Source organism: Megalops cyprinoides, chromosome 7 (assembly GCF_013368585.1).
Source record: "Megalops cyprinoides isolate fMegCyp1 chromosome 7, fMegCyp1.pri, whole genome shotgun sequence".
Lineage (NCBI taxonomy): Eukaryota > Metazoa > Chordata > Actinopteri > Elopiformes > Megalopidae > Megalops > Megalops cyprinoides.
Genome location: NC_050589.1, coordinates 29,319,205 through 29,346,568, shown reverse-complemented (window position 1 = coordinate 29,346,568; position 27,364 = coordinate 29,319,205). Strand labels below are relative to the sequence as shown.

The 27,364-nt window shown below is 47.2% G+C and overlaps 1 protein-coding gene across 1 annotated transcript in view; it reads right to left on the bottom strand.

The window, feature by feature from the left end:
* LOC118780416 (plexin-A2-like) overlaps positions 1 to 27,364 on the bottom strand; it is a gene marked incomplete at its 5' end in the record, with an annotated part of 156,944 nt that overhangs the window by 29,946 nt on the left and 99,634 nt on the right. The window contains 8 exons of the mRNA XM_036532879.1: positions 374 to 613; positions 6,321 to 6,414; positions 9,166 to 9,333; positions 12,073 to 12,209; positions 13,918 to 14,035; positions 18,139 to 18,290; positions 26,083 to 26,279; positions 27,244 to 27,340. Of these exons, the coding sequence (XP_036388772.1) occupies positions 374 to 613; positions 6,321 to 6,414; positions 9,166 to 9,333; positions 12,073 to 12,209; positions 13,918 to 14,035; positions 18,139 to 18,290; positions 26,083 to 26,279; positions 27,244 to 27,340 (1,203 nt within the window). The remainder of the gene's footprint in view (positions 1 to 373; positions 614 to 6,320; positions 6,415 to 9,165; positions 9,334 to 12,072; positions 12,210 to 13,917; positions 14,036 to 18,138; positions 18,291 to 26,082; positions 26,280 to 27,243; positions 27,341 to 27,364) is intronic.

Below are 27,364 nucleotides of genomic sequence, written 5' to 3'. Positions count from 1 at the left end.
CTGTTACACATTCAATCTGTCACTCCCATACTTTACATACACATTTTCTCATTTATCAGATGCCCACTATAATCCATCACAGGACCAGGAAACAGAAACACTTATTCTGTCCCTATAGCTGTCTGTATCCAGGCAAATATATCGGTCTTTGTGAAGGCCACGTTGCTTCTTGTTGTCTCACTGCTATACCTCATACCTATCTCATAGTGATATTTCACTTGCTTATTAACTTCTACACACTAAGGAATAACACAGGTACATTTAACATGAATTATACAGTGTATGTGTTGAAAAAGGTCAGCTGGGAGAGAAAATCAACTGGAACAGAAAGGGTTAGCATCTCTGCTGTACTGCACAGTGTGCATGATCACACCTTAAGGATGATGGGGGAACCCGGCTTCTGCTCCAGCACGCCGTTGGTACTGAGGGGCTCGAAGTAGGGGTTGGGGTAGTATATGAAGTTGGTGTTGTTGTAGGTGAGCAGGGCCTGCACGTTGTTGAAGATGAAGCCGAACTCGTCCGCGTGCTTCACAGAGTCCAGGCCGGGGCGGTACTCGGCCGTCAGCGAAGGAGCAAAGCAGCTCATGGTGGTGGTGTTCAGAACCTTACACACCTGAGGGAGGGACAGGAGGGGGAAGGGCGATCATTCCAGAGACCCGAGGTGCTGCAAATGCACTTTACACATGGGTTGGAGGGGGGCAATCACTGAAAATAGGATCTAAACACCATTCTTCACGCTCCAATCAACCAAACACCATTAAAATTAAACCCACACAAATCAAGACCCCCCCCCACCCACCATCCCAACCTCCAAACAACGACAATCAATTTTCCTTCTTCGTGGGGTCACTCCAAGTATCGATAGTGCAGCTACTAATGATGGCGATCGATGTGCTGCCCTGCCTCCTGACCGAGAGCCGTGTGCGGGGTGGGTGTGTCTGCTCCCTGCTCCAGCCAGCCGCCGCCGCAGCTTTTGGCAGCAGACACTGGCGAGGCAGGCGCAAAGCGATGTGCCCGTTTTTCTAATTGACAATATTTATGAATAGTGGCTCGCTGCCTCCCGTGGCCCCGCTCGGCAGAGCAGCATCAGTAGTGAAGAAACTGAATCAAACTGATTGCTCTGATGCACTCCGCCCTTCGGAGGTTTCGTCTTGTTTCTCTCTTTCCCAGTTCTCAGGGGGAGAACTTAATTAGTGCTAAATATCTTCAAAGCTCCGTAGGACCGGTGACTGCCCACTCTCTCCTACCTTGTCCTGTGCATCTAAGACAAACAGTAGCAGGCAATCGATAGGAATTCATTACGACTGTTCCAACACAACCCTACAAAACACTACACTACCGACACGTCAGTTAACTCCTTAAGAGGCCGCACAGAGCCCATAGAGTGCCTTCAGCCTGGCCTCTGTGATGCTCTGTCCTTCATCCTGAGTAACAGATTGAAGCAGATTCAGATTCTGTGCAAGAACAATAAAAAACGGTTACTTTTTTAAAAATCAGACCAAAAAGGCCAAAAGTGGTCAGACAGAATGTGGACAAATAGCTATTCTTTCCAACGACAAATTCAGATTTTTGTGAACTGTACTGCATTATTTTTTAATTGGAAACAGGTTCATAAATGCACAAATGACGTACAAAACAAAACCTAATTTGGGTGGCGGGGTTGGGTGGGGATGTTGTAACATCATGCCAATCACTGTGCAAAAAGAACAGGATGTGCTCTCTGAAGCAAACGTGGGCTCACGTGGCGTGTGGAATTAAGGACTGAATTATTGAGAGACGTGACGGAGGTTCCTGCGTTTCTGAGAAAAAGCGTTCCATTGTGCACTGGAGGAGTTCAGCAGGATGTCAGCTCTTCCAGGCTTCTGCTGGAGGAGACACGGTCCCCGGATTGCTGCTGTCAGAACCAGGCATACCCGCATACTACAATACCTCAGTGGCTCCACACAGCCATCTCATGATGCTATCATGAATTACCATGCCCAATACACTGTTTGCATGATAGTCAAAGCTTAAATGCAAGTGGGAACATAAACCTTCTGAAAAATTGATATAAGCTCCAATGAAACATTGTTTCAGATATTATTATTCCATTATACACTACTGTGCACATTTGTATGGCATTCAATGGAAGCTTAAACGCTGGCAGCAAAACTAATGTTGAACAAATGCAATCTAATCCACGCATTATACTATTTGTGCACAGATTTAGATTTTATAAAAATAATAATATACTTTTTTCTTTATGGTATTGCTCTATTTGACAGATTTACATATAAGAACAACTGGTTCTGGTTCTCCCTGTGTAGACCTGTCCATAAAAAGGCCCTTTTCTCAGGCACACCAGTTTCCATTGTCTCTGGTGTTGCCTGTCCATTTTGGAAACATGTCGTATGGATTAGGCAGTGACGGCAGGCACAGATGCTCCCACAGCTCCCCGCCCTGTGCTAGTCGGAACCGCCATGCGTTTCCAAGTTAGCTCTAGCCCACACGACCATCTGCTCCGCCATCACTGGACGCTGTGTGTTTCAGCCACTCAATCCCAACTACATCTCTGCACCAAGTTTTTTTTTTCCTCTCTCTGTCTCTCACTCTCACTCAGAGTGTGAGAGAGAGAGAGAGAGAGAGAGAGAGAGAGACAGAGAGAGAGAGAGAGAGAAGGAGGGCCAAGTCAGTGATCATGATCGATGCCACTCTTATAAGTCTGATTTCAGGCACTTTCTCAAATCATTGAGCCCTGGGTGAGGCTGAAAAGCTGGCAGGTGCAAATCTGGGTAATCAATAGTGTGCGTGGGCAATACTGCGATGTATGTGGGTAGAGGTACCCCCTGCTTCCTGGTGCTTGCAGACATACAAACACACACAAGCCTACACACAAACACATAATGACATTAGCTGTTCTCTGTGGCTTAACTGTTGATGGTGTTACAAGTAACTGCTTGCTTTATTTTCCGAGCATCTCCTGCAGAGCTGTAATGGCTGACCCCCTTTGGCTGATTTAATTCACGACACATACACAAGCATGTGCATTGGAATCCATCACGGCTCTATTTCAGAAGGGAGAGTGTGAGGGCTGGGAGGAGATCAGCCCCTTTGTAATGTACAGAGGTGCTTTGCATTTAAGGAGGTCAAGGTTCAATGGGGGATGCTTTGGCCCCAAGAGGAAGAAATCACCCTGATTAGTTTCTCTCTGTGATATGCTCACACAGCTGTTTGCTCTAGCTCCTGGTTATGGAAAGTCCCTTCTGTGTGCAGATGGATAGATATGAATGTCGGCTAATGAAATTTGAAAATGAAATGAATGGTTAATGTAACAGCAGCCCCATACTGAAGATGTAATACTGTAACATAATAAATGAGGGCTCTGATGTGCCGCATGCTACAGGCATTGAATAATAATGCCCTCCGTTGTTCTACAGTCAATATACACTTGTAATGGGCTTGCAGCTAGGAAAGTTGCTGGAAAGAAATGGATGGAGTGAGAGTAAAGCACAAAAAGAATGATGCATGTGGAAAAAAGATGGGTAATAAAAAAAAAATGTGAATAAATAAGACACCATAATGACAAGGTGATGGAAACTGGAAAAATCTATAAGGCATAAAATATACATCCCTCATATTTTTCCCAGCATTCGCAAGGAGCCCCTGGGGAGAAATCTCATTCTTGTTCATGAAGCTACTCCCTAAGCACAGCAACTGATTGCGCATAGATTTCAAGTGCTGTGCTCCTAAACTGAAGTGAAGTGCATCTCTGATCGTCTCAAATTGCATCTGATAGATTATAACGTGCATCTCGAGAAATCATTATGGGCGTTTTAAAGCTGGGAAATGTGATGGAAGGAATTATTTTCCAGCAGAGGAGGAAGAAGAAAAAGAAGGAGAAGAGGAAGAGGATGAAAAAAACATTTGTCAAACTTTTCTTTCTTTTGTGGTAATCAGGGTGAGGAATACTGTTTAATGGAAAAGGGTGACATATGGGGAGCATATCACAAAGCAAACTGTCTCCCAACCGGCACCACCTTTGTGAGTCTCTCGGCTTAGGGAAGGGGACAGAGGAGTAAGGCAATTTTGAAGGCAGGTGACGATTTGAAGTCTGACGTGACAGTGGCTTGTCTGTGACTGCTAGGCTGTTCTGCTGTTTGCCATTCTCAGGTGACAAAGGGAAGAGCAATGAAGGGATGCGTAATTGTAACCTCTGCAGCTGATAAAAATTCACACAGCTCTTTCTGCCGAGAATCAAAGAGGCGGCGGCTCAGACGGGCCTTTGCCTTCGTCAGACGGCACTTTAAAGAGGACTCTTCGCCTCCGGTGCCTGACACGCAGACAGCACCCACACGAGTTCAAATAAATTCCAGGAGTCTTCCAAGAACTCTCGTGGATACAGTCCTCCCAGAGCACTGCACAGCATCGCTATCATTTCTCCAGATTTATGATTTTTTTTAATGTCTTTTAAAGCACTTTAGGGTTGAATCATGGTGGCACTCGGAAAAGGTTTGCAGAATAGGCCTAAAGCATGATCATGGTGCTGGGTGGGTGCTGTCACTCCAGAGCAGTCGTGACGTCGCACCAGCACCCCTACAGAGTGGAGACCCTTGAGCCTAACAGCACGGGAATCCCCAGGCTGATTACGAGAGTTATAAATGTGCAGGAAAAATGCAGCTTCCTGGAACAAATGGGATCTGAAAAGCTCCATTCTGTTCTGTGAGATTAACTTAATATATTTGCAGTGCTATGAATAACCTTTTTCTTTTATGGATTTTTCTCTATTTTTTATCCACTTTAGCGTTCTCGGTTGTACATCAACCTCATCTCATCATGATGCTCTCCACTAGGGATGTCGGTGTGCAGCAAATTCATTTTTCCAATATACAGTACTTGCATGCTTCTTTTAAACAACAGGTCCCATAGTGCATCAGGTGAGTGAACACCGAGCAGCACCATCCCAGCGTGATCTGAGTGACCCAAAGGCACCTGAAGACTGGCAAGGTGCAGATAGCTTTGTGATGAGGTGACCCTGGCTGACAAAACCTACCCCACCCTGGTGGATCAAAGCTATTCATGCTGTGCAGCTACAGAGTCTCAGTCATTGTTGGTGAATCACTCAACTCAGACTCAAAGTGGAAAGGGCACCTTAGCTGGCTGAGCCACAATGAACCCTCAACAATCATTATTTTAAATGCACCTTCAGAGTTGATGCATTACATGGGCCCTCTCTGGTTGTGTATGAATGTGCGTGCCTCTGCACGCACATTCTGTATGTGTGCTTGAGTGTGCATACACGTGTACACGTGTGTGTGTAAGGGCACTTGCGTGTGTAAAGTTTGCGTTTAAGTTCCAGCGTTTTTCTAGATATATAGTGCTTATCCAGCACTACTGTACCTGTTCTCCAGTTTCCCTGGAGAACCCACAGTCCTGCCCTCTCGGCCTTGCACCCTGACCGGACGGGAAAAAAATCCCATTCTCTTAATTAAACAAGGACCCCCAGGACCACAGAGCAAATCCAATCTGTAACGATTTCCCCCCCACCCCATGCCCTGATTATTCTGCTTCCCTTTATGCTGACGAGGGCTTCTGACAAAAGTTAATCTTCCATTAAAACCCATTAAGGATCCGACCCTTACCCCCCCCTCCCACCCAGAATTCCATTAAACTCCTGCTACAGTGATTTTTAATTTAAGCTGAAGACTAAAAACAAAAACAACAAAAAGTGAAAAGAGCAAGGTACTCTTTACATGCGGTGCATTTGATGGTGGGCGACCTTGATTTGAGTTTGGTAAAACGTTTCAATTAAATACTGCATGTGAAACACTTTGTGGGCGGTAAATTATGCAGTGGGGTAGTTATCCGAGTTTAAACAACCAAGGAGCTGAAAGAGGTCATGTCAGCGTTGCTGGAGGGATGGAGCGCTGGCTGAGATTTGAGATATGTATCTCTGAGGTCATCTCCATAGGTCACCGCTGAAGGCAGAGGTTGTACCAAAGTTGTGTAATATGTCATCCACTTATTCCACTGTTTTCTCCTGCTTCTTTCATGAGTGCTGCTTATACGGTACAGCACAGATTGAGGAGATCACTATACATGACCCTGAACCTGCAGGACCTGTCCAGCAGGTTTACTGAGTTGTTTGTGCCTAATTGATGCTCTCTGACCTAGAGAGAGATATGTAAGCCTGCAGGAGCTACGGGCATCTGGGTGCTGTGTTGGGGAGCTGTACTTCATGACCCTGTCGACCTGTTCTTGGAGGACCGTAATGACCGTGGCTTCACTCCACTATGTGTGCTGTGGCGTTGCGGCGAGGCAGAGGGCTAAGCTGAGGTACTTACGTTGACGGACTCGCGGCCGCCGTATCTGACGCGAATCCGCGGCTCCTGCACCACGTCCAGGTTGGTCCCGGTAACAGTCAGAGGGGTGTGACCACTGCCGGAGGGATGTAGGAGAGCAGCGTTAGCAAGAAGCCTGTGATAAACGCTGAGAAACCTTCATACCAGAAACCGCTTCAAACCTGTTCTTTGTCAAGGCTTCTGGAGATAATAGGCTTTTAAGAAGGTAACGATTAAAGATGCTTTCAAGTGACTTCAGTAGCCGCTATCAAATGCAGCGGGTTTCCTTTGAACAGCCGAGACGCGGCGTTGGGCCCCGGTTAAAATTCTGAGCGTGTATCTGGTTCGATTATACGCGAACACAAACGAGCGAGGAGAACAAAACAAAAGACAGGAGCGCGGACCTCTCCTCCAGCTGTTTCCCCTGTTACTGTGACTCGCTTTCGGTGCGGAAAATAAAGTGACCAGCATGTGCCGCTGGGAGCGATGGATTAGGAATGCGCGGCTCGTCGGAACGTGCCATATGGCGCACACGTCTACAGCATTTTAACTGCATTATCGCGCCGCGGTCGCCGCAACCAGGGGCTGGGCCCGGCGCTCCTCTGAGAGGATTGTCCTTGGCGCCGGGGGAAAGGTGGTCTGAAGCAGTCGGTGGCGGGGACAGGGACGCGGGGGGCAAAGGGGTTTCCATTATCTGGCACTGTCCCGGCAATTTAGCTTTCTTATCTTACACAGCCAATCAGGGGAAGAGGCAGACACACACAGCACCAAACAGGGGGGAGGTGTATGAGATAGAGAGAGAGGGGTAGTAAGATGAAATAAAGACCTTCTCCATTTAGAATCTATGGTTATTTCAGAGCTTGGTTTGTTTATTAGTTTTTTGATCATTCCATTTGTTCTATACTCTGTATCATTCAAATTGAACTGAAAAAAAACTATTAATAATTCAGAGAGAGAGAGAGCAAAAGAGAGGGGAAAGGTATGAGTAGACAGAGAGAGATACCAAGACAAAATAAAGACCTTTTCCATTTATAGTGCATGCTTATTCCAATGTTTGATTTGTTTTTGTAATCACTCCATTTGTTCCATATCATTTCAATTAAAGACAGAGTGAGAGAGGGAGACATAGCATTGAGTGAAGGGGACAGGAGGGTAGATGGGCTGAAGAAAAAAATTGAGATTCTGAAAAAAGAGAAGAAATAGAGGACAGAGATGAGAGATGATAGTGATGGATGAAGGCTTGAAGCTTGAAGAGAGATGGAAGTGAGGAAGCAGGCATATTTGCAATTTTTGTCTGGAGGGGAGGTGTCTGAGGCAGAGTTCCAAGCTCCTCTGCGCTCTAACTTTTTTAAGCCTTCCTTTGTAGCTTCAAAAAGGCTGCTCCGTCTCATCAGCCCTTCCCAATAATTTGTTCACTAAATACATGTGTATACCACAGATTAAGTCCAGAAAGGAAAAGTCTGGCGGAGGCTTTGATCGTATCTCTAATGTATTTTTTTATCTGTTTATCTGACTATCGAGAGCGCTCGGCTGCCGCGCTCTCTGTGACTCAAAGTGCTTGGGCGGTGCTGTTGCCTGACAGAGGAGAGGGAAAGTTTAACAAACAAAGCAGGGCTCTTTCCCTGCCTCTATCCCCAGCCACGGAGGCCCCACTGCTCCCCGGCAGACAAAACTCCATCTCCCCACCATCTGTTCCCGACTTGCACCTCCGCCACATGTTCAGAAACGTCTCCGCTGTCATGTCGGCTCACCTTGCCGACGTCTGTCTCGCTAATTACAAAGCTGCCTGCGAAAACATCGCTGAATCAAATTGGCAATTACTTTGACCGACGCGCTGAGCTTCTGCCACGACAAAATATGCACGGCGGAATCTCGAGGATGCGAACCGCTCGGGTTGTGCTCTGCCGTTTCTTTTTTTTGCAGCAATGTGGGGGGGGGGGGGGGGGGGGGGGGGGGGGGTGGTCACCGGGAACAAGTATTAAATATTGAACGAAGCTGCTTTTCCTGTCCATGGAACATCTCCAATCCAGGCCCAGTGGCGAATCCCAGGCCTTCTGAGCATTGAGCTGGCTTCGAGACCAAGCTGCCACTTTTTCTTTTTATAGAAGCACAAACAACAAACAGTCCCAGAAAAGCAGGGCTGAGGAGCTCCTGCTTGGAGGTGGGGGGGGAGGGGGGAGGGGGGTATCACGGTGGAGAGGCAGGGTGCGCTCAAATGAGTAGCAGTGGTACTGCAAAGAGCCTCTAACGTGCCACTGCGAATGCATGGCATGAGGTCCCATCCGCTGCACCACTGGTGGGTCCAAGAACCAGTTTCCGTAATTTAAACGAGCCTTTGATTGAGCATAAATGTGTGTTTGTTTTTCTTTTGTAAGCAGGGCTTGCTTGCCTGTGATTGCTGTGACAGACTGCCCTCCCCTTGTTTCGCGTTACATCAGGAGGGGGCAGGTGATCAAATAGCTTCCTCTGAAGTCTCGCGTTAATGTTTCACGTACGGTAACACTTCGCATGACAACTTTATTTATTTATTTACTTATTTATTTCTCCAAAGGGACTTGTCATTTTTCTTCTCAGTAACATATGCCAGGCATAACTTGCAGACTTTGGGCAAATGATCAGTTTACCTTCTGCATGCTCTGTTTTGTTGAGTCTAGATTTGATTTACTTGCCCTTTTGGTTTTTGTCCTGTAGGGTTTGTTGTGTCTGCGGCTGCAATGCATTTAAATAAAATATACACACCGAGAGCATGTGGTGTATATCTCTGAAAAACAGTGTGGCATTTCGACCCTGTCTTGAGTGTTGTGGAATGCGTGTTTGTGTGTGTGTGGGTGGGTGGGGGTGGGGTTACCTGGCTATGCTCCATTCTGGCTCTATCCGCTGCACTGTGGGATCCTCAATGTACTGGAAGACCAGGCTCTCCCTCACCTGGGCCCGGTCCACGCTGACGTTGATCTGCACCGAGCCGACCCCGGTTAACGAGGGGGCGGAGTAGCACACGATTTCCGTCATGGTCCGCCTGCCGGGGAGCGAGCAGGACACTGTCAACCCTGTGTCACCTCTGCTTTACCTGAGTCCCCTCTCCTTCTCTCTTCCCCTCCTCGCTACATTACCTGCCCACCCTCTTCAGCTCTGTCGGCTCATTACCATCTCCCCCTCTGGGAGTGCCATAGCATTGCTTCCACCCCCCACCCGCTTCCTCTCTTGCCAGAAACTCATTGGAAATAGAAGGCTGTAATTAGCCGATATCTCATTATAAGCTGCCTCGACTCATCAACCTTACAGCATTACAATGAGAACTCTGTGGCTCATCTTTAAATAGATACCTGAAGGGAGTGAGAGAGAGACACACAGAAAAGGGAGAGAATTAAAGGGCCGTGATGACTTTCTAAGGAATGGCTGCCCTCCTGACTTCATCCAGGGAGTAGTAAGGGCATCTGAGGACTATTACAAGGGGTTTACGATTGCAGCAGGTCATCAGCATCTTACCGGAATGAGAGGAGATTTTTCTGACTTTTAAAATAACTGTTTTATTAATGAATCAATCCAGGGCTAAAAAAATGTTTTCAGCCGTCAAATCTGGAAGCTGTCAAATGCAGCTGTCCTATGGGTAGCCTACGTAGGAGATAAACAAAAAACAACTAAAAACCCAAAAACCAACAGAAAACCAACACACCAGAACACCACTCTCACATACTTATCAGCAGCTCTGATACAAGCACAGAGCAGACTCATGCACCACCACTGAGCTTCAAAGCCCAGCAAAGTCATTCATAAGGCAATAATTATGCAAACCTTAATTCTGGAAAATCAGAAACTGAAAAAAGAGGCTCTGGTTTGAGACAGTCTGCAAACATGTGCTCAACAGCCTCTTCCCTGTCACAGTAAAAACCAATGTTTCAGACTGATTCACAGATCAATGCTGCGAAAAAAAAAAAAAAAACTCCAGCATAAACAATCCAGGATTAAACAATAACAAAGAGGAATAAATGAAGAGGACCGTTTGGCAGTAAGGGCCCTGCATGTTGTTTCCAATGCAGGGGTCAGTTGGACCTCATTGTTAAACTTCTCTCTCCACTTGGATCTCAGTGCTGATATCACAGAAGCTGCATGCATCACATTCACACCTAATTGCTAGCGTAGCTCCTTATTAGCCTCGTAAAACAGCACTAGCTGGAGGGTCCATCAATTTAAGAACGGTCTCTGAGAGCAATGGTCAGCTTGTCCTACATAAAATGAGGTTTACTTGCTGGTGCCTCCTCTGCACGCAGGAGAGAGAGGTCTCTCACGGCAATAAGCATTCACACTATCTAACAGACACAATTGTCCAAAAGGAGTCCTGGCAAAAGCCCCTGCTGGCTTTCTGAATTCCAGGGGTGCTTTTGAGACTCATAACTCCACTTTCTGTGAAGGTGTGGAGTAAACTACCTGATCTCAGACCAGCCCTCCAGAAAGCAAAGGTTGGAGAAGCGAGACACTCCTGAAAAAAAGACACTTCCCCAGTCCCAGTGTCCTGCTGCCTCTCCACCTTTTCCAGCCCCCAGGCTCCCAGCAGTCTGCGCTACAAACTCAGGCAGCATCTCAGCTCCGAGCCTGCAGAGATCCAGGCCAAGCAGCTGCCGCTCCCAGCCGCAGCCTCCCACCTGTCTCAGGGAGAGGGAGGCTGGCTAACTGCCTCCGGTTCACTTCTGTTCTGGTAGAGCGTAACAGTCTTTTAGCAGCCCACAGCCAGAAAGCAGCTACCCTGCTGCACAGATCTATCAGGCCCAGCCCACCTTCCCTCACGGGCAGGTACAGGATCAGACAGAGAGAGGGAGAGCGAGAGCCAGAGAGAGTGAGAGTGAAAGAGCAAGCAATACAAAGGCAGCACAGAGACTATTCCGCTTATGCTCATATAGATGATTTTATCATTCCACTCATTTCTTTCATTACATGGATACAGTTCAGAGGAAGGCATATAGTTACTGCATCCATAAGTGCATATATTAATAGAATGGCGACAGACCAGAACATACAACAATGAGCTATTTGAAAAGAACACATAATTGCATCAAAATCCTGTACAGCATACTACACTACTCTTATGGCTTCATATTCTCATCGCATATCCCTTAAAAATCTTACGCAAACCCAAATTCAAATACCTTTCCCTTCTTGTTGTATGCGGTAAAATTTCTTGATATTCTGGCTAATTCAAAAACATTTTAAGCAATCAGTAAATTTGTTAAATTAAACTCATTATTGATGATTAATAATTATGAAGGAGGCAAAACAGGGCTTCGTTGCACTCTGCTGCCCTCAGTATGAAAGGTACCTTCCAATGCTTTATAGCTCTGATGATAAAACACATTATGTTACCATAAGGCTTTTAAAGAAGACATTGTTCTTGTCTTATGACTTGTAAAACACACCTACACAGCTTTTTCTCTACCTCCTACATCTAGGTACTCTGAGCCTGTTTTATTTCATAAACACACACACACACACAATCAATTACTGCATAGTTTGTGTACCTTCCAGAACACTGCTGTGAAATCATTTTACATTTTGCTCATTCTAAGGATGCACTAATATCTGCTTTGTTCCACACATGCTCCTATGCCTTCACCTAGTTGCTTTCTCCCCTCATTATAGGCTGATTCTGGCTCTGACTTGGATTTTCTTTGATGTAATGTACAAGATAGGCAATGGTTCCCAATGTTTGTGTCATTATTGTGGGTGACCCAGAGGCCCACCACGGGGGCAGCGTCACACTCACTCATAGAACTCGCAGGTCTGGTTCCCAAACAGCACAGTCACGCTGCTTCCAGCCCCCAGATTCTCCCCCAGGATGGTCACCTTGGTGCCCCCCGATTCAGGTCCTCTGCTGGGAGACAGCCCCTGCACAGAAGGCATCTGATGGGGAAAAGACAACACCCTTTTAACGTCACTCCCGTCTGCAACTTTCTTATTTTTATTTTTTTCTCCTCACTCTGCAATCGACTTCGCACAGCAACAGGCGTTGGTTCCTCAGTTCAAACTGAATGAAAGGCACGTCTAAAAAGCTTTTAGGATCCCAAGTAAGAGTCCTTCATGTTTACTGCATTGTGGTGTCCTTTTTATCAGAGCTGGGAAAGGGGGTTCTTAAAATAACTCATGTTCACAGGGGCCTTATACTGTATCAAATACGGGGGAAACAAGACAGCTGGATGAACATATAAACAGACTGTGCTGTGTGCTGAGAGGAACAGATAAAACAGATAGTCTACAGACTACAGACAAGCATTTCCATTTACAACCTCCTTGTGAAGTGTCTTCTGATTGCCATGCTGTAAGAATGAGGAAACTTCATGGAGTCTGCCGTGTTGTACCCAAATGGGGCCGCACTGTTGTGATTAAAGTACCTGTGTCACCCCACGCAAATCAGGGAAGCCCGCATCAACTGGGCCCAAGCAGCACCTTAATTATCGCGCCCCTTGACAGCCGCGCACAAATATTATGGGTGACATATGGCACAGAGAGAGTGCGAGCACAGCCACAGTGGCTTTCGCAGATTGGAACTTCGCGGGAGTCAAGGAAAAGGTTAATGCGCTTCTCGAAAAAATAAAACAAAACGGTAGCTCTGAGCCGCTGTTGATTGTGGAGGGGAGGCTAATTGTGTGCCAGTGGTGCTGCTGCTTCTCAGTATGGAGCAGGCTGTGTGTGTGTGTGTGGCAGTTGGTGGGATTTAGAGGGACAGGTGTGGAAGAGTCCTCCCAGGTGTCAAAATGGGACTGCCACATGCATTTGGGAAAAGTGGCGACTGTCCTCATTATTATTCTTTCTGTGGGAGCCATTGTCCAGAAATTCCCCATTGGTTCTCTCTGTGGTTTTGTTCATTTGTTTGTGTTTATAAAGAAAAAGGTAATCAAAACCTGAGCGCGGAACAACACAGCCCATATGATTTAATGTGTCCAACAAAGACCATCCCAACACATTCATTCTGCCTAGTACAGAAACAAATTAGAGAATGGAACCATTAAACTAGAGCATGAAATTTTACATTATTTAATACACAGAAAAAGCGGAGTGGTTTCATTACTCATACAGTAAGAAACACATGAACATGAGGATTTTCAGAATTCTGGTAATCTTCATAACCATACAGAGTGGTCTTTTTCTTCTTTGTAGCCAAGGAAATGTTATTTAGCAGCTACTTTAAATATCTATAGTGCCCCCCTCCCATTCTTCTCAGAAGCCATCAATCATTTAAGCACCAACTGTAATAAAAAAATCTGATTTTTACTGCTATGCTGAATTGCAGTGAAGCCAATAAAACACGACATTAGCAGCAAAAGTTTAATTTATTGACACTGTGCTGTGAAATGAGCTCGGAGAGCGAACGTGAAACACTTGTAAAATACTTTGATGAAGTAACCTCTTTGCTCCCTGTGATTAACGCGAAGAAATATTTCCCAAATAAGCACTGTGACAAACAGCAGGTCACAAACACTGCCAACAGTGACACTCGAGCCCTTGTCATGGAAATTAGCTGGATGGCCTAACAACATAATATGGTTTGTGACAGAACAAAATGCGTTCAGCAGCATTTTCAAGGCATAGTTTAACAAGCAGAGAGCCGTACCACAAAGGAGTAGAGCTGGGAGGAGCGGGTCCTAAGTTCTGGCTTGCACTCCCCGATGCAGAGTTGGACTGGACCGGGCTTGCTGTCAGGGGGTGTAGCGTCCATCTCACACACGATCCTGTCAGAACACACACACACACACACACAAATGCTTAGTCCATCTTAAAAAAATTCCCTCAATATGTGGCCAGCCTCGGAGTACTTGAAAAGTGAGCACTGAAAGTTGTTTGTGTTCTACTTATCCCTATGGATACCTTTACTTTTCTTAATGGTTTCTTTTTTCCCTTTGTTTCTTGATTGCTGTACAGCAGGCTTCCTGTGATCTTCAGTGAGCTAGCTCCCCTGCTGAAACACCGATGCCACAGGTAAACTATAACAGAGCGCAACTGGCTTCCCATCAATGTGGCATTACAAAAATGGCCAAACAAACCGCCCTTGCCCGCTGTTGCTGCGGCGGCGGTAAATCATACAGGAGCCTCTGTGGGATCAATAGGACTTTATCATACAGTGTGATCAGGTGTCACTGGCCTGGCAGGTGGCAAGATCAAATGACATAATAAAACAAGGACGGGTATCGATTGGCTCTTGTGGAGAGTAATAAAGAACAGAAGCAATCATCGCTGGGGGTGATGGGGGGGAGACTGGATCATTGTTTCTTCAGGGCTGAGCCCCTGAATCACAACTAATGAGTTTTCTATCCCCCTCACATCGTTCCCTTTGAACGGAGCTGCTCCATCGGAATTTATGGTCTAACCACCCCTATATTTCCTCCTTTGGATCTGAGACACAAGAGCGCAGAGAGTTTACCAGTTCCACCCCTGAGCAGTCTTAATCCGAGCTTCATCTCACACTTTTCCCCGCTCACAGTGTACATTGCAACAGTGCAAGTGGCATCTTTCACTGTGTCCCACTGGGAAGCCGAAAGTTTCCAGAAGAAGCAAAGCAACGTGTGATTTTCTGGGAAAGAGTACAATAACAGCCTTGGCTAAAAGTGGACAGACACAGCCTGATCCTGACTCATCTCCTTGGGGTGCGGTTGGAAAAGTTCCATGTAATGACAGGTCTGATGCAGGTTAAATAAAGTGTCTAGGCGACAGGAAGTGATGGTCTGTGATGAGGCTGGCATGCTGCACTAGATACTCTCAATAGGCTTCGGGGAGAACACACTGATCAAGCCATGGGGACAGCAGTGCTGTGTAGTGGTAAGGAGCAGGACTGGTAACCAAAAAGGTTGCCAGTTTGAATCCTGGGTAGTCCACTGCTGTTGTTCTCTCAGGCAAGGTATTTAACCCTAATTGCCTCAGTAAATATCCAGCTGTATAAACGGATAATGTGGAAATTGTAAGCTTTGTGAGGGTTAAGAGCATCTGCAAATATAATGGAATTTATACACCATGCCAGTGACTTCTGCAGTCAAAGGCTTTTCATTTTTCAATTTACTTCAGTACCTTTAACTTACATAGGCAGGGACCACATGACCGTAGCGCCTATGCTCCCTGTGGAATTACCTTACAAAAATAGAGATGGAAACATCAGCAGGAATCTGGGGTCGTTCCGGTTAATTCCACCCCACGAGAATTCAGGCAAACGGGATTATGCGATGCTAGGAACACGCACACACAGATCTCTTATGAGGAGACAGAGAGAAAGAAGGAAACAGCTAAAAAAAAAAAAACATACGACACGACAAAAATCCCTAGAATCATTTTCTTCCTTTTAGCTGTACTTGTGGTATCCTGTGCCAGCTTTCTAATTTTCCTCTGACACTTTTTACACAGCGATATAAATGAATTCACTCCAGCGGTGTCCCAATCGGATTACACTGCTGTCAGGGCCACGCGCGGCTAACAAATTGTCCCCTGCAGCCAGTGGCATGCGGCGCATTTCAATTGCAGCCACCCTGCCAGGCCCCAGACGCAGAGTGCGACCTCTCTCCCACCAGAGAGAGAGCGACCACAGTCACCGCCACAGTGTGCTCTTAGTGCCAGGAATACACATGAAAACACAGCACACAGCAGGGTCCTAACATTAAATCCATCCACAAATCGACAAGACCTTCATTGCAAAATTCAACCAGAGAAAATGCTGAAATTATACATGAATGAAAGTATGAGTATGAGAACACTGAACATAGTGACATTAAAACATGGTGGTTATTTGCGGGTGTGGTTAAGGAAAGATTATTAGGTAGTCTTGAGAGACCTGTATCAGTAGCTGCGCTAAGCTTCCAGAGAGAGGATGCACTATGCTTTGTGTAGCTGCAGTACTCGCACACACTATCCTGCCCCCCCTCCCCACACCCTACTGATTCAGAAGCATCCCATCTTCTGTCAGGGAAATCAGGAAATGCAATGTGATTTGTAACTTTCTTTCTTTCTTTCTTTCTTTTTTCCTCTGGTCTGTGCAGTGCACTTTCAACTCCAGCCAAGGGTGCCAGTGTGTTGCTGGGTGGTGATAGGGCTAATGCTGGTACCACCAGGCCCAGGAGGATGACCCAACGGGATAGAGTCCAGCCTCTGACTGACTAGGACAGCTGCCTGGGGCACTGCTCCCCAGAGCCAGCAGCTACACGCTAACTCAGTATGTGGCCAGGGATTATGATGCGAGTGAGCGGAGGATAGGGTTAAGCGTTATTTAAACTGAGCAATTTAACAAGAGCACTCTGGCAGATGTTGTGGGAAGGAGTGAAACTGCCTCTTCTCTTGCTGCGGGGCAAGACGAGAATCCTGGGCTGCTCTAGTGCTAATTAGGCCTGGCTGGATGTTCATGGCCCTGTTTCCAGGGCTGGCAACATAGCATCCATTCAAACATGAGCTACCTGCTTTAAGGAGATATTTCTGACATCTCTGAGCAATGCGGGCACTCGGCAACACTGTGGACGGGGGTTCGAGCTGCCCCTCCTATTCATGCAGTATCACCCACAGCCACGGGCATCAACAGCAGGGATATGACAAGCCGCGCAGTAATGACCGTAGGAGCTGGGCAGCAGAGTTGACAAAGAGCAGGCAGAATGAGAGTGGCACTCCCCTTGTGCTGAATTTCTAGTTGCAGCATTAGCCCACTCAACAACGGGCAGGACACAGGCACCTCTTTTCAGGGGACGCTCATCTCATATTTATGGTAGGGTTGTGTTATTTCATTTAGTTTCATGAGATAATACAACTCCAATACTGGGAAAAAAATGTGAGGAATGCAGTAGGTAAAAAGGACACGGTGAATTGGGCAAACCTCTCTCTTTCTCCTGCTCTCCCTCAGTCATGCACACATACACCCCCGCGGTCTCCGTTCCTTTTTACATACATTCATGGCTCACTGAATGAACGCAGCTCTGCGGCTGTGGGGTCCTGGATCAGTAGCTGGGGACAGATCTCCTCAGCTCTGCACATCTGTCCTGGTTCAGTGCGGGCCTGAGCAGGGACAAGCCTGATCCACTACTCTCTCAGGTTCAAAGTAGACGGAGCTGTGCAGTGGGTCTCAGGGGAGGACAATGGATATGCACCATCTCTCTCTCTCATTCACACACTCGCACACACACCCACACACACACATCACCACCTGCAGCACTCTGTCAGAAAGACAGACGCTCTACATGAAGATGATGTTCCTTTTCAGTGCATTTAAAGGGAGAGACCTACAGTACTCCAGCAGCGATTGCACTGCTGTTGGGGGGGGGGGGGGCATGCAGGCAGCTCCTAACCTACATCTTCTGGTAAATATCTAATAAAAGGCATTAAAAACTCATAAAGCCCATGATGTGCTTCTCAGGTGCTGCCGTGAACGTAATGTGAAAAGTGTTTGGTGCGGGTGCTGTATAAGCTTATTGTCAGGGGATTTTCAGACAGCAATACAATGGTGCAGTTACTAAAAGAGCATTGTCTTCCTATAGCACAATGCTTTACGCATTGCTCCAAATAGATCAAACCACGGATACACAGAAGTGAGCTGATGCCTAGAAAAGCCTGCCACATTATTCACCTTTTTTGACCAATTTTTGTGGTTTTCATTCCATTTCTGTGCTGTAGAGCATAATGCAAAACTTTAACATGCTGAAAAATGTACATGGTGCAGGTGACTGTCATTTTCCAGCAAAACCTCTTATTAATGAATGAATGATACAATGAATTTCCTTGCAAAGGAAGAATGAAGAAATTAATAAAGAGTGATATAAAGAGTGTTACCGAAAATGAAAGGGACCCATCAGCATCTGTTCTGTTGACTTACTGCTCAGCGATGATGTAGCCATCCTCCTGGGGTGTGCACTGGACCCCCGCCACCTCCACATTTCCCACCAGCTCTGAGAAGGCCAGGCCCAAGTTCATGCCGTGTATGGTCACTCTCGTACCCCCCTCTGGCGGCCCTGCCACCGGAGTCACCTGTAAGAAGGGGGGGGGGGGGCAAATGGAGAGATGGGATCACTTTCAGCTTCTGTGTTCATCTTTACTCTTCATCACTGTGTATACGGGGATAGACTGAAAGTCAGATACAGACATACAATATTAAAGACATATTTATCGGGCACCCTGAAGACCAAGCCCTGAACGGACACAGATGCCAGTAGCATCCTATAAAAGGTAGAAATCTCCACTAAGATGTCCAGGAAACAGCCCTCTGCAGATCTGCATGCTGTTGCCATGGATGATAAATCTAACGAGAAGCCATATTAGTGCTCGCTACGGCATACCTTCTAATAAAATGCAATATGCCGGCCCAGCATGACCTTGGCCTCTGATGGCGTGATGCCTTCTGTGCTATAAAGCCCAGCAGTGGCTGGGTGTTGGCCAGCCTCCAGTGCCGAGGAGCTGGAGGGAGGCCTGGATGCCTTGCGAGCTGCGTGTGGTGCGTGCTATGTACACAATCAATATGCCATTACTGGGCACGCAAGCAGAAATAAAACCAACCTGGATCGAGACGCGTTTAAACCCAGGCCAGTCACTCGAGCGCAGCTGACTGTGATCACAAGACCCGCGTGTGTTGATGTGGGTTTGGTTTTTTTGTGTTTTTTTTTTTTTTTCCTGCTCCCCTGTGCTGCGTGGCTGTCCAATGGGAATTGTGCATTGTAATCTAGATTTAGTGGACATTAATTGCTCTCGATGTAGAGTAAGTGTGCCACCACACCGCCTCAGGGTTTGAATTCATGAATGTTTTATTGCTGCCTGGGCATGCAGGGGATAGAGGGAAAACACAGGGAGAGGAGATGCGTGGCTAAATATATCTGCATCAGGCGATGGCTTCTGCAATTGGAAGAGACTCGGGAGTGGTTATATAAGCAGCGGGGTGAGTTTCAGCCCCACTGGGGGAGTCAGTGCAGTGATTGGCGGGGCACTCTGTGGCACTCTGTGGCACTCTGGAAGCAGAGGGGTCAGGCAGGTGACAGGTGACGGAGGGGCGGGGACACTGGACCTGCCAGCCACGCTGTACGTCACACAGTTCTGACTCACACAGATCGAATTCTGCAAAAACTGCTGTGACGCAAAGGCCTAACTGCATTTCTTTCTGCGAACAGAGAAGAACACTCCACTACAGACGCGAAAGACATTCCATCAGCCTGACCATTGAAAGCAAATTCCCTCATTCATCGGAAGGGCATGACCGTCCCTTTCTCATGACGGCGCTTGAAAGACGCCGGCCTTCCCTTTTGAAGAGCGAGCCATTCCTGGTTTGACGAGCTCCCTGTCTGGCGGTCCGAAAAACAAAGGCAGTTCATCAGGAAGTTGTGTCATAGCTGGAATTCAAACCTGCGGATGTGTTACACGGCTATTACACTCTAATTGAAACGGACTCTCTGGGCCTGGAACGGCGGGAGGAATGCGTCCTTTATGGGAAGATCTTTACATACACACGTCACACGCCTTGCTCCTTGCCCTCAGGCAGCGTGGCGCACTAGACTACAGGCGCCCGCCTGTTGTTTTAACACTGCGCCTCAAAGGCAAAAGAAAGAGAGGATTCTCCACTCTCCATTCTTCACACACGCACCCTCCCACCCCTGGATTCAACGCTCAGAATGTAATCCCTTTAAGGAAGCTGACATTTCCCTGCTCGCTCTGTCACACTGTCAATCGCTGGTAATTTCCAGAAAACAGGGTCTCTCTTTCAAATGCCCACTTTTTCCACTTTTGGCAAATCCAGGAATAGGAGGAAGGGGGGGACTGGTGATTTCCTTGGAGGTGGTGGATTTGAGGATGGGGGGAGGAATAAGATGACCTACATTGAGAACATGAGAGGAGCTCTCTGTAATTCTAATCCTTAGGAAACCTCTAAGAAAATGTCCTCACTGGTGGCAGATTATCCATGGGCTGTGAATATGGACACCCGGAGGGGGGTTGGCTTGGGGGGGGGGGCAGGGCGTAATGGTTACGATTATCAACCGGAAAATGGGAAATGCCAGCCTGCTTTTTTCAGCAGGAAAGCGCCGCTGATCTGCTGGTGGCCAAACTCAACAGTGGCATGAGACTATATTCTCTCGAAGCCTCAGGGGATGGATTATTTTATACATTATACTATAGTGCTCAACGCCAGCCAGCTCCAACTGGAAGCCAAGACTAAATTTCCACTGAGATGAAGTACTTTTTACAGTACTTTCTCTCTATATGCCAGTCATAACTCAATGGAATCTGTCTCTTTCTGATTTAAAGGAGGTTGGGAGCTGCAGTTCAGCAGGCATTTCAGTTCTCAGCTCAGTTTGATAATTTTTTTGTTGACCTCCAGGGTTGTAACTGTATGTATGTTGCCAGCAGCAGCTGTATCATCATGCTTAAAGCCAATGAGCATGATACACTCAGTGATCTCTGAAAGGCATATCTGTTAAACCTAACAAAAAGAGAAACAGAGAAAGAAGGCAATAAAAAGTAATAAAAGACAAACAGGGCAATAGAAGAGTAAGAGAGGAGAGGAAAGAAGATGCTTCCCTTTTTCCAAAGTTGAAATGTGGCTAGCTGGAGCATCTCCTGAAAACAGAGCTGACGATCCACAGAGGGGATTGTCATCTTAACGCTGCATTTGCTACGAAGTCGGGGAGGGGGGAGGGGTTGGGCGCTTTTATCAGGGGGACATCTTTTATTTATCAGCATTTTAACTGCAGGCTTCTCTTCTCCTGTACCGTGCTGCGCGAGTGGATCTGTGTACATGTCGGCCCTCGCTTGGCTGAGCGCCACCGTGACCATGGCTGCCCTGACTGACTGGCCTGCAGATACAGCAGTAAATTAGCCAGAGGTGCTGACAGAGGGCGGCCCGGCCAGCGAACGGCGCGAGGAGGGCAGAGCTCTGCTGTAGTCTTTACGAGGAGCGCCGAATCTCAGGGGCACACAAGGCAGGTCGCCGAGAGGCAGAGGCCACTTCAGCCACGGGGGAGGAGAGAACGGACACTCGGCCCACTGTGCTTCACTGTGTCCCACAGTCCAAAGCCCCCGGGGCCGTGAGGTCTGAAAGAGGTCTAGCCTTCTTTCTACCCAAGACATACTGAAGCGCCTTTTTTGGATGGATAGTCAAACTGCACGGTTTGCTTTCGACCAGCAGGGGGACCGTTGTCTCATGAAAGCTCCACTTTGTTTTATGGCTCTCTGTTTTCTTGAAAGAGGAAAAAAAGGTGTAACAGGGCGAACCTAAGTCCCTCAAAGAGCGACTGACTGCCAGTGTAGTGTTTACTGCGATAGCTTTGAACGCAGAGAAGCTAGTAAAGCCCTTAATGTGCAAGTTTATTTGCCAAGCCATTCACGCCTTTATAGAGGGGGAGAGAAGCATCATCCCTCCCACAGACTAGGGCACAATCACTGCAGAAAAAAACAGATGCCAGATGTAAGGCTCGCCCAATAATCAACATACTTCTCAATTCCAAAGTAATACACAGGGGCACCTTGCTTTCAAGTTGACTTTTGTTTCGACAACTCCGTTGAACACTCTCTGCCCTTCCAAATCCCTATAGCCATGGCCCAACCTACTCTTTCTGACAGCCAATCAACTCACACACAAACCAAAAAACTGGGTGGGAGAGAGAGCGCCGGGGCAACCCTTACGGCTTACACCTGACTCCCGCCTCTGAGCCCGTTCGTTAATCTGAAATCTGCCCTTGCTCCCTGCAAAACAGCAATCTGGACCAACATCAGCATGATATGCAGCACCATAACCAGGAGCCTGGTAGCACAAGCCCCAGTGACTGACACCCTGGCATTACGCCAGCAACAAGAAAACCCCTCGCTTTCTGGAGCACGTGTAGACTAGCACATTCACAGATGACAGGGCCGATGGGGGAAGACAAGCAGGCCTGACACCATCTCTCTCGATGCCTTTTAGGCAATGGTCTAATTCCCCATCCTTTGATGCAATTTCGCCTCCCCCGTTTTTCAGGGAGGTCTTTAATATTAATGCCACTTTGTGTGTGTGTGTGTGTGCAGTGGGGGGGGGGGGGGGGGGGGGGGGGTGCTGCTTAATAGAATTATTAAATATTCATTACATACATCGTTTTGTAAACACATATACTTATTCACAGATTCATATGTATACAAATCAGCTTATGGCAGAGATGTGGTAAATTATTTATTTTGATTAATTTACATAACAAAAAAAAAAACATACAAACTGAGTTCCCCCCACAAGGGAAATTCAAATTTTTCCTCAATAGTTTTTTTCATAAGTACAGACATGAAGACACTATGAGTACCACAGTAAAACAAGAATAAATAAATGAAATAAACAAATAAATAAATAAAAAACACTCCTAATCTCATTTCCCGTAAAACAGACTGCACAAATTGATTGCCAGCGATGTGCAAGGAACAAAGTGTAACACGCTCAGATCCATGATCATTTCCAGCTCACTGAATTCACAAAGTCTGGTATGATAAATATAAAACCAATTCTTACTCTTAGCTACTTTAGAGAACTACATTTTCCATTAATATATTCAACAGTGAACTGAGCCTCAAGCCTGCAAGCCTCAGGATGGAAATGTGTGACATTGTGAAAAGAGAAAACTACATTTATTGTGACCAGATATTCAGCTTTGTGTGCTACACACTGAAGCTGTAAACGTTCTGATTTGTTGACTTGTTACAAACAATACTGAAGGGGCGTGGCCTAAGAAAGAGTAGAACATCCGTAGCTAACACAGGAATGCAGGCAGCACCGTAACCTCCTGTTACCAACCGGAAATTCCCAAACAGTGGAGGCAAGAAAAGTACACTGAACATCTAGTAATAAACAGATATATCCGTTGCTGTTTAGTTGAAAGGAAGGTTCATATTCTGCTTGGCAGCTCCCAAATGTTGTGTACATACAAGTAAGAAAATAAGGGGTTATCTTTCCGTGTTTTCTAGCAATGGGCGGGGGGGACATCAGATATATTTATGACTGTGCTTTGAGTATGATTTGAATGTACAGTAAATAAGTGGAAGTTCCCTGAACTAGGGGAGTTGGTAGTGTGCCATTACGAAAAAAAAAAGCAGTAAAAAGAAACCTTTCATTACTTCACCGTTGTGGATCGCATTGCCTTTTCACACTTCTCTGACACTTCAGCTGTGCTGAAACAGGTCTAAAAAGAGTGGAAGGCTCACGGTCCCCTCTCACAGCGGGGCTGACCTCTGCTGTTTGACGCTTGTGATAACCCCCAGTGAGGCCTGGGTCGCCCACGATAACCCGCTATCTGCAGGCCGCTCTGAGAAAGGCCGGGGAGACACGTCTCCGGGGAGCGGTCCAGCCCAGGCTGTGCTCCCAGCACAGGGCCCTGCTCTGATAGGCCTCCCGAGAGTTTCTCCTCTACTCCTCACCGGAGGAAAATCGATGCAGCTGCCTCGCTGTGCGCCAGCTCTGTTATGTAACAGCTCTACCACCCCCAGCAGGGATGCACGGCCTTCTCCTCTTCCCTTTTCCTCCTCTCTCTTCTCTCCTTTACTTGGCTCTCTCAGTCCTCCAGAACTCTCCATTCTTTCACCTCCTCCACTACTCCTTCCTTTTCTTTTCCTCCTTTGACTTTCCATCCCTTCCTTCTCCTCTCCAATGCAGTGCTCCAGCACTCCTCTCCGCTGTACAGTGCTGGTGTATGCGTGGAGTGCACTGCTATACTTCTCTCCTTTGGAACGGCCTAACTGGTGTACAGGGATAAGGCCTGTCTCTTACACTGCGCTACTCACATCCATCAATGCTAAGGAGAACACCGGGCAGACAGAGACATATCCCAGGAGGCAACCTGTAAGCTCTGGCTATCAAATAGCCATAATAAAATAACATAATAGATGAAACTATAATATAATTACACTGATGAAAACTAGCATAACTACATTTACGAAATACAGACAGAAGAGAGGGTAATAAAGGGCAGAACACAGGAGGCAGACAGACAGACAGACAGACAGGGAGACAGGGAGACGTAGACAAACTGAAGGCCAGTGAGAGACAGCCACTTAGCGCAGCTGGGCCGTTCAGACTTACAGTGTTGCAAATCAATTAGGGAACTCATTAACTTCACTTTTTAATTGGCTTGCGTGTACGGGGGCAGATCACGGGGCACGGGGATGCAAACAGCCACACGAATCAATCCATAGGTGCTGAGGGCGAGGGGTTAAACGCAGTGCAATGATGCGTTACCAAACATAATTAAATACAATGTTTTAGCTTGACTCTAGCAACCTTAGCAAAAAAGCACCCGGGCTGGGAAGAAACAAAGTATCTGAGGCTGGGCTTTTATCTATAATGAATAGCATGAAGGAAACCAATAACCACTAAGGCATCAATGGTGTGTGGTGGCTGTTGTCAAGGGGTACCGCCTTTCAGTAGGAGCAGGGGCAGGTCGTATTGCAGCAGGAATCGATAGCTGTGTCTCCTCTTTGCTGGAATTATGAATAGTAACATCAATAGCAGTGCCTTCATGACAGCATAGCTCTGTAAAACAACCGTGAGCTGGTCATTTACTCCTGGAGACAGATCGCATGGCTCAGAAGTGCTCAATGAAGTGTGTTCCTGTACTACAGTGTCGCCTCTAACTTTCAAAGTGCAGGGATGCCCCTGCGCACACATGCTACAGCAGATGCTGGTCCATCAACATTCATGTTTAATGGAGATTGGAGTTGGCAATCTGGTGCGCTAAAATTGATTCTTTCTGTACAGTAAACAGCTATGACTTCATACACACACACACGCACACAGACACACTTTCATGTTCAATATAGACTATAAATGACATATATGGCTTCTTCTCCCAGACGTAAACACGTACTCCCTCATCTCTCAGGTCCTCATCGTAACTCCCATGCAATAAGCAACCGGTTCTGTTCTCTCTTGGAGTGGACTGCTTTTACTTCTGTATAGAGGCACACAAGCTCATACACACATACACACATGCATACACACGCACAAAAATGCGAATCCAGACACACACCCACCTGCACCACACACACCCCGTACACCTGATTTCAGGCACACCCAGCCCCACACACACACACACACACACACACACACACACACACCCCCACACACACACACACACAGGGAGCCGAAAGGGAAAAGCGGAGCTCTGAGCACCGCTGAGGCTCCGTAGGCTTCTCCCCGTGGAGTGGCGGTCGGGCCGCTCGCCCTTGCGATGGCGCTGGAGGTGAGTGGAGGAGCGGCCCATCCACGCACACACACACACCCACGCGCTCGCTCTCCTCAACCAAAACAAACACCAGCTGCTCTCTCCCTGCATATTGATTTAGCGCTCAGAGAGACGGAGCCCAAACTGCACTATCACTGCAGGCATCCGCCAGGCCAGGGCCCCCGGGACACTCCCACTGCCTCCTTCACATTCACCGAAAAATGATGGGGGAAAAAGAACGGGACCTGAAAGCACAATGGGCGCACATTTTAACATAAATATGTGCTTTCATTGTGTTTCAGAGCGCTATGCAAATACTACACTGAAGTGCATTTTCTGTTGAATAGTGTGTTTGGAGAGTAAATGCATTACAGAGTGCAGCATGTTTCTGTGTTCATTTTTTGCCTTTTTTCCCTTTAAGTCTGGCACTGACTTCAGACTCTCTGCTGTGTCGTTCAGCAGTGTGGGTGTTGGGAGCGGCACCTCTGTTCAGTGAGTGTGAGGAAGCTGATCGTGCGGATCCAGTGTATATGAGCGTTTGTCTGAGCAGAGAGACAGAGGGAGAGAAAGGGAGAGACAGGCTGCAGAGTAGAGAGAGTGCTGACCTCCGTGATGCGAGGGTTGGTGCACTTGACGTTCTTGCTGGACAGGTCGAGCCAGCGGTTGGCGTAGGTGGGCGCCGGGCAGTGGTGGCGGAGTGTGCAGCGGCCCTCCCCGCTGCACCACCCGCACTGGAACTTCCTCTCCGCCTTCAGGCACATGCCGCAGCTGTCCCTCTGTGCGGCGCACTTGTACAGGTGCACTGTGGGATAGGGGAGGGAGGAACATGGTCACGCCCCACATACAGGCCGGCCTCATCTGCTGTTTTCTTTCACCGTGGTGATGCACCACCTTTGATATTTCTGTTGTGGTGCTCGTACAGGCCAGTTGTGGGAGGAGTTACAGAAGGCGGTGAAGAGGCGAACCACGCCCACTTCGCATGGTTATTGAAGTAGCACAACAGCTTACGGGACTGGAAATAGAATTTTTAGATTTCTTTTATTCTTTGTTAATAAATTTATACACACCGATTGAATGCTGCCTCAAAATCAAGTTTCATTGACTGAACACTGATGAGTCTACTGAAAGACAGAAACGCTCTTTATTGTGTCTCCAAGCATTCCTCCATCTTTGTTGCAGAGATAATACAGACTGCTAATGGATTTACCATGGTGTTAGCACTGGGTGGCCACGTCTGTTACAAAGACACTGGCTCCATTGTGCTGTCTCTCAGCCATATCCAGACAGTAATGTGTAATGTGACGGTATCCGTGACACACTGAATGGACAGTATTGCTGACAAAAGCCTTTGTCTGGGATTTCCGCCCCTCTTTCCCTACGGGCACAAAACAATTTGCGGCTTTTATTTTATCAATATAACAATTCTTCATTCTGTCTGGCCCCTCTTTTTCATTTCGCCTCAGCAAAATCAAAAACACATTTACTGTTTCCAGTATCCTGCGGAGAAAACAAATTGTTTGAAGATCATTTTGTGTGAGTGTGTGCATGTGAGTGTGTGTGTGTGTGTGTGTGTGTGTGAGGGGAAAGCATGATTACCCCATGAATAGGGCCCTGTCAATAGCGAGCGTCAAATGAATGGGAATGAAAGTGCGATGTGGGATGTCTTCTGGTGCACGGTGACAGTGATGGCTGTAGCTGCGAGCGGCGTGCCGATCCCCCTCCCCACACATGCACACACGCGTGCGCGCGTGCAGAGAGAGACGCACCTTTAATCTTCTCAGGGTTGTCGATGATGAAGTTGCCGTTCCACACCACGGAGAAGTCCACCGGCAGCTCGCTGATCTTCATCCCCTCGTAGGTGTACTGCAGGCGAAAAAAAAGAGAGAG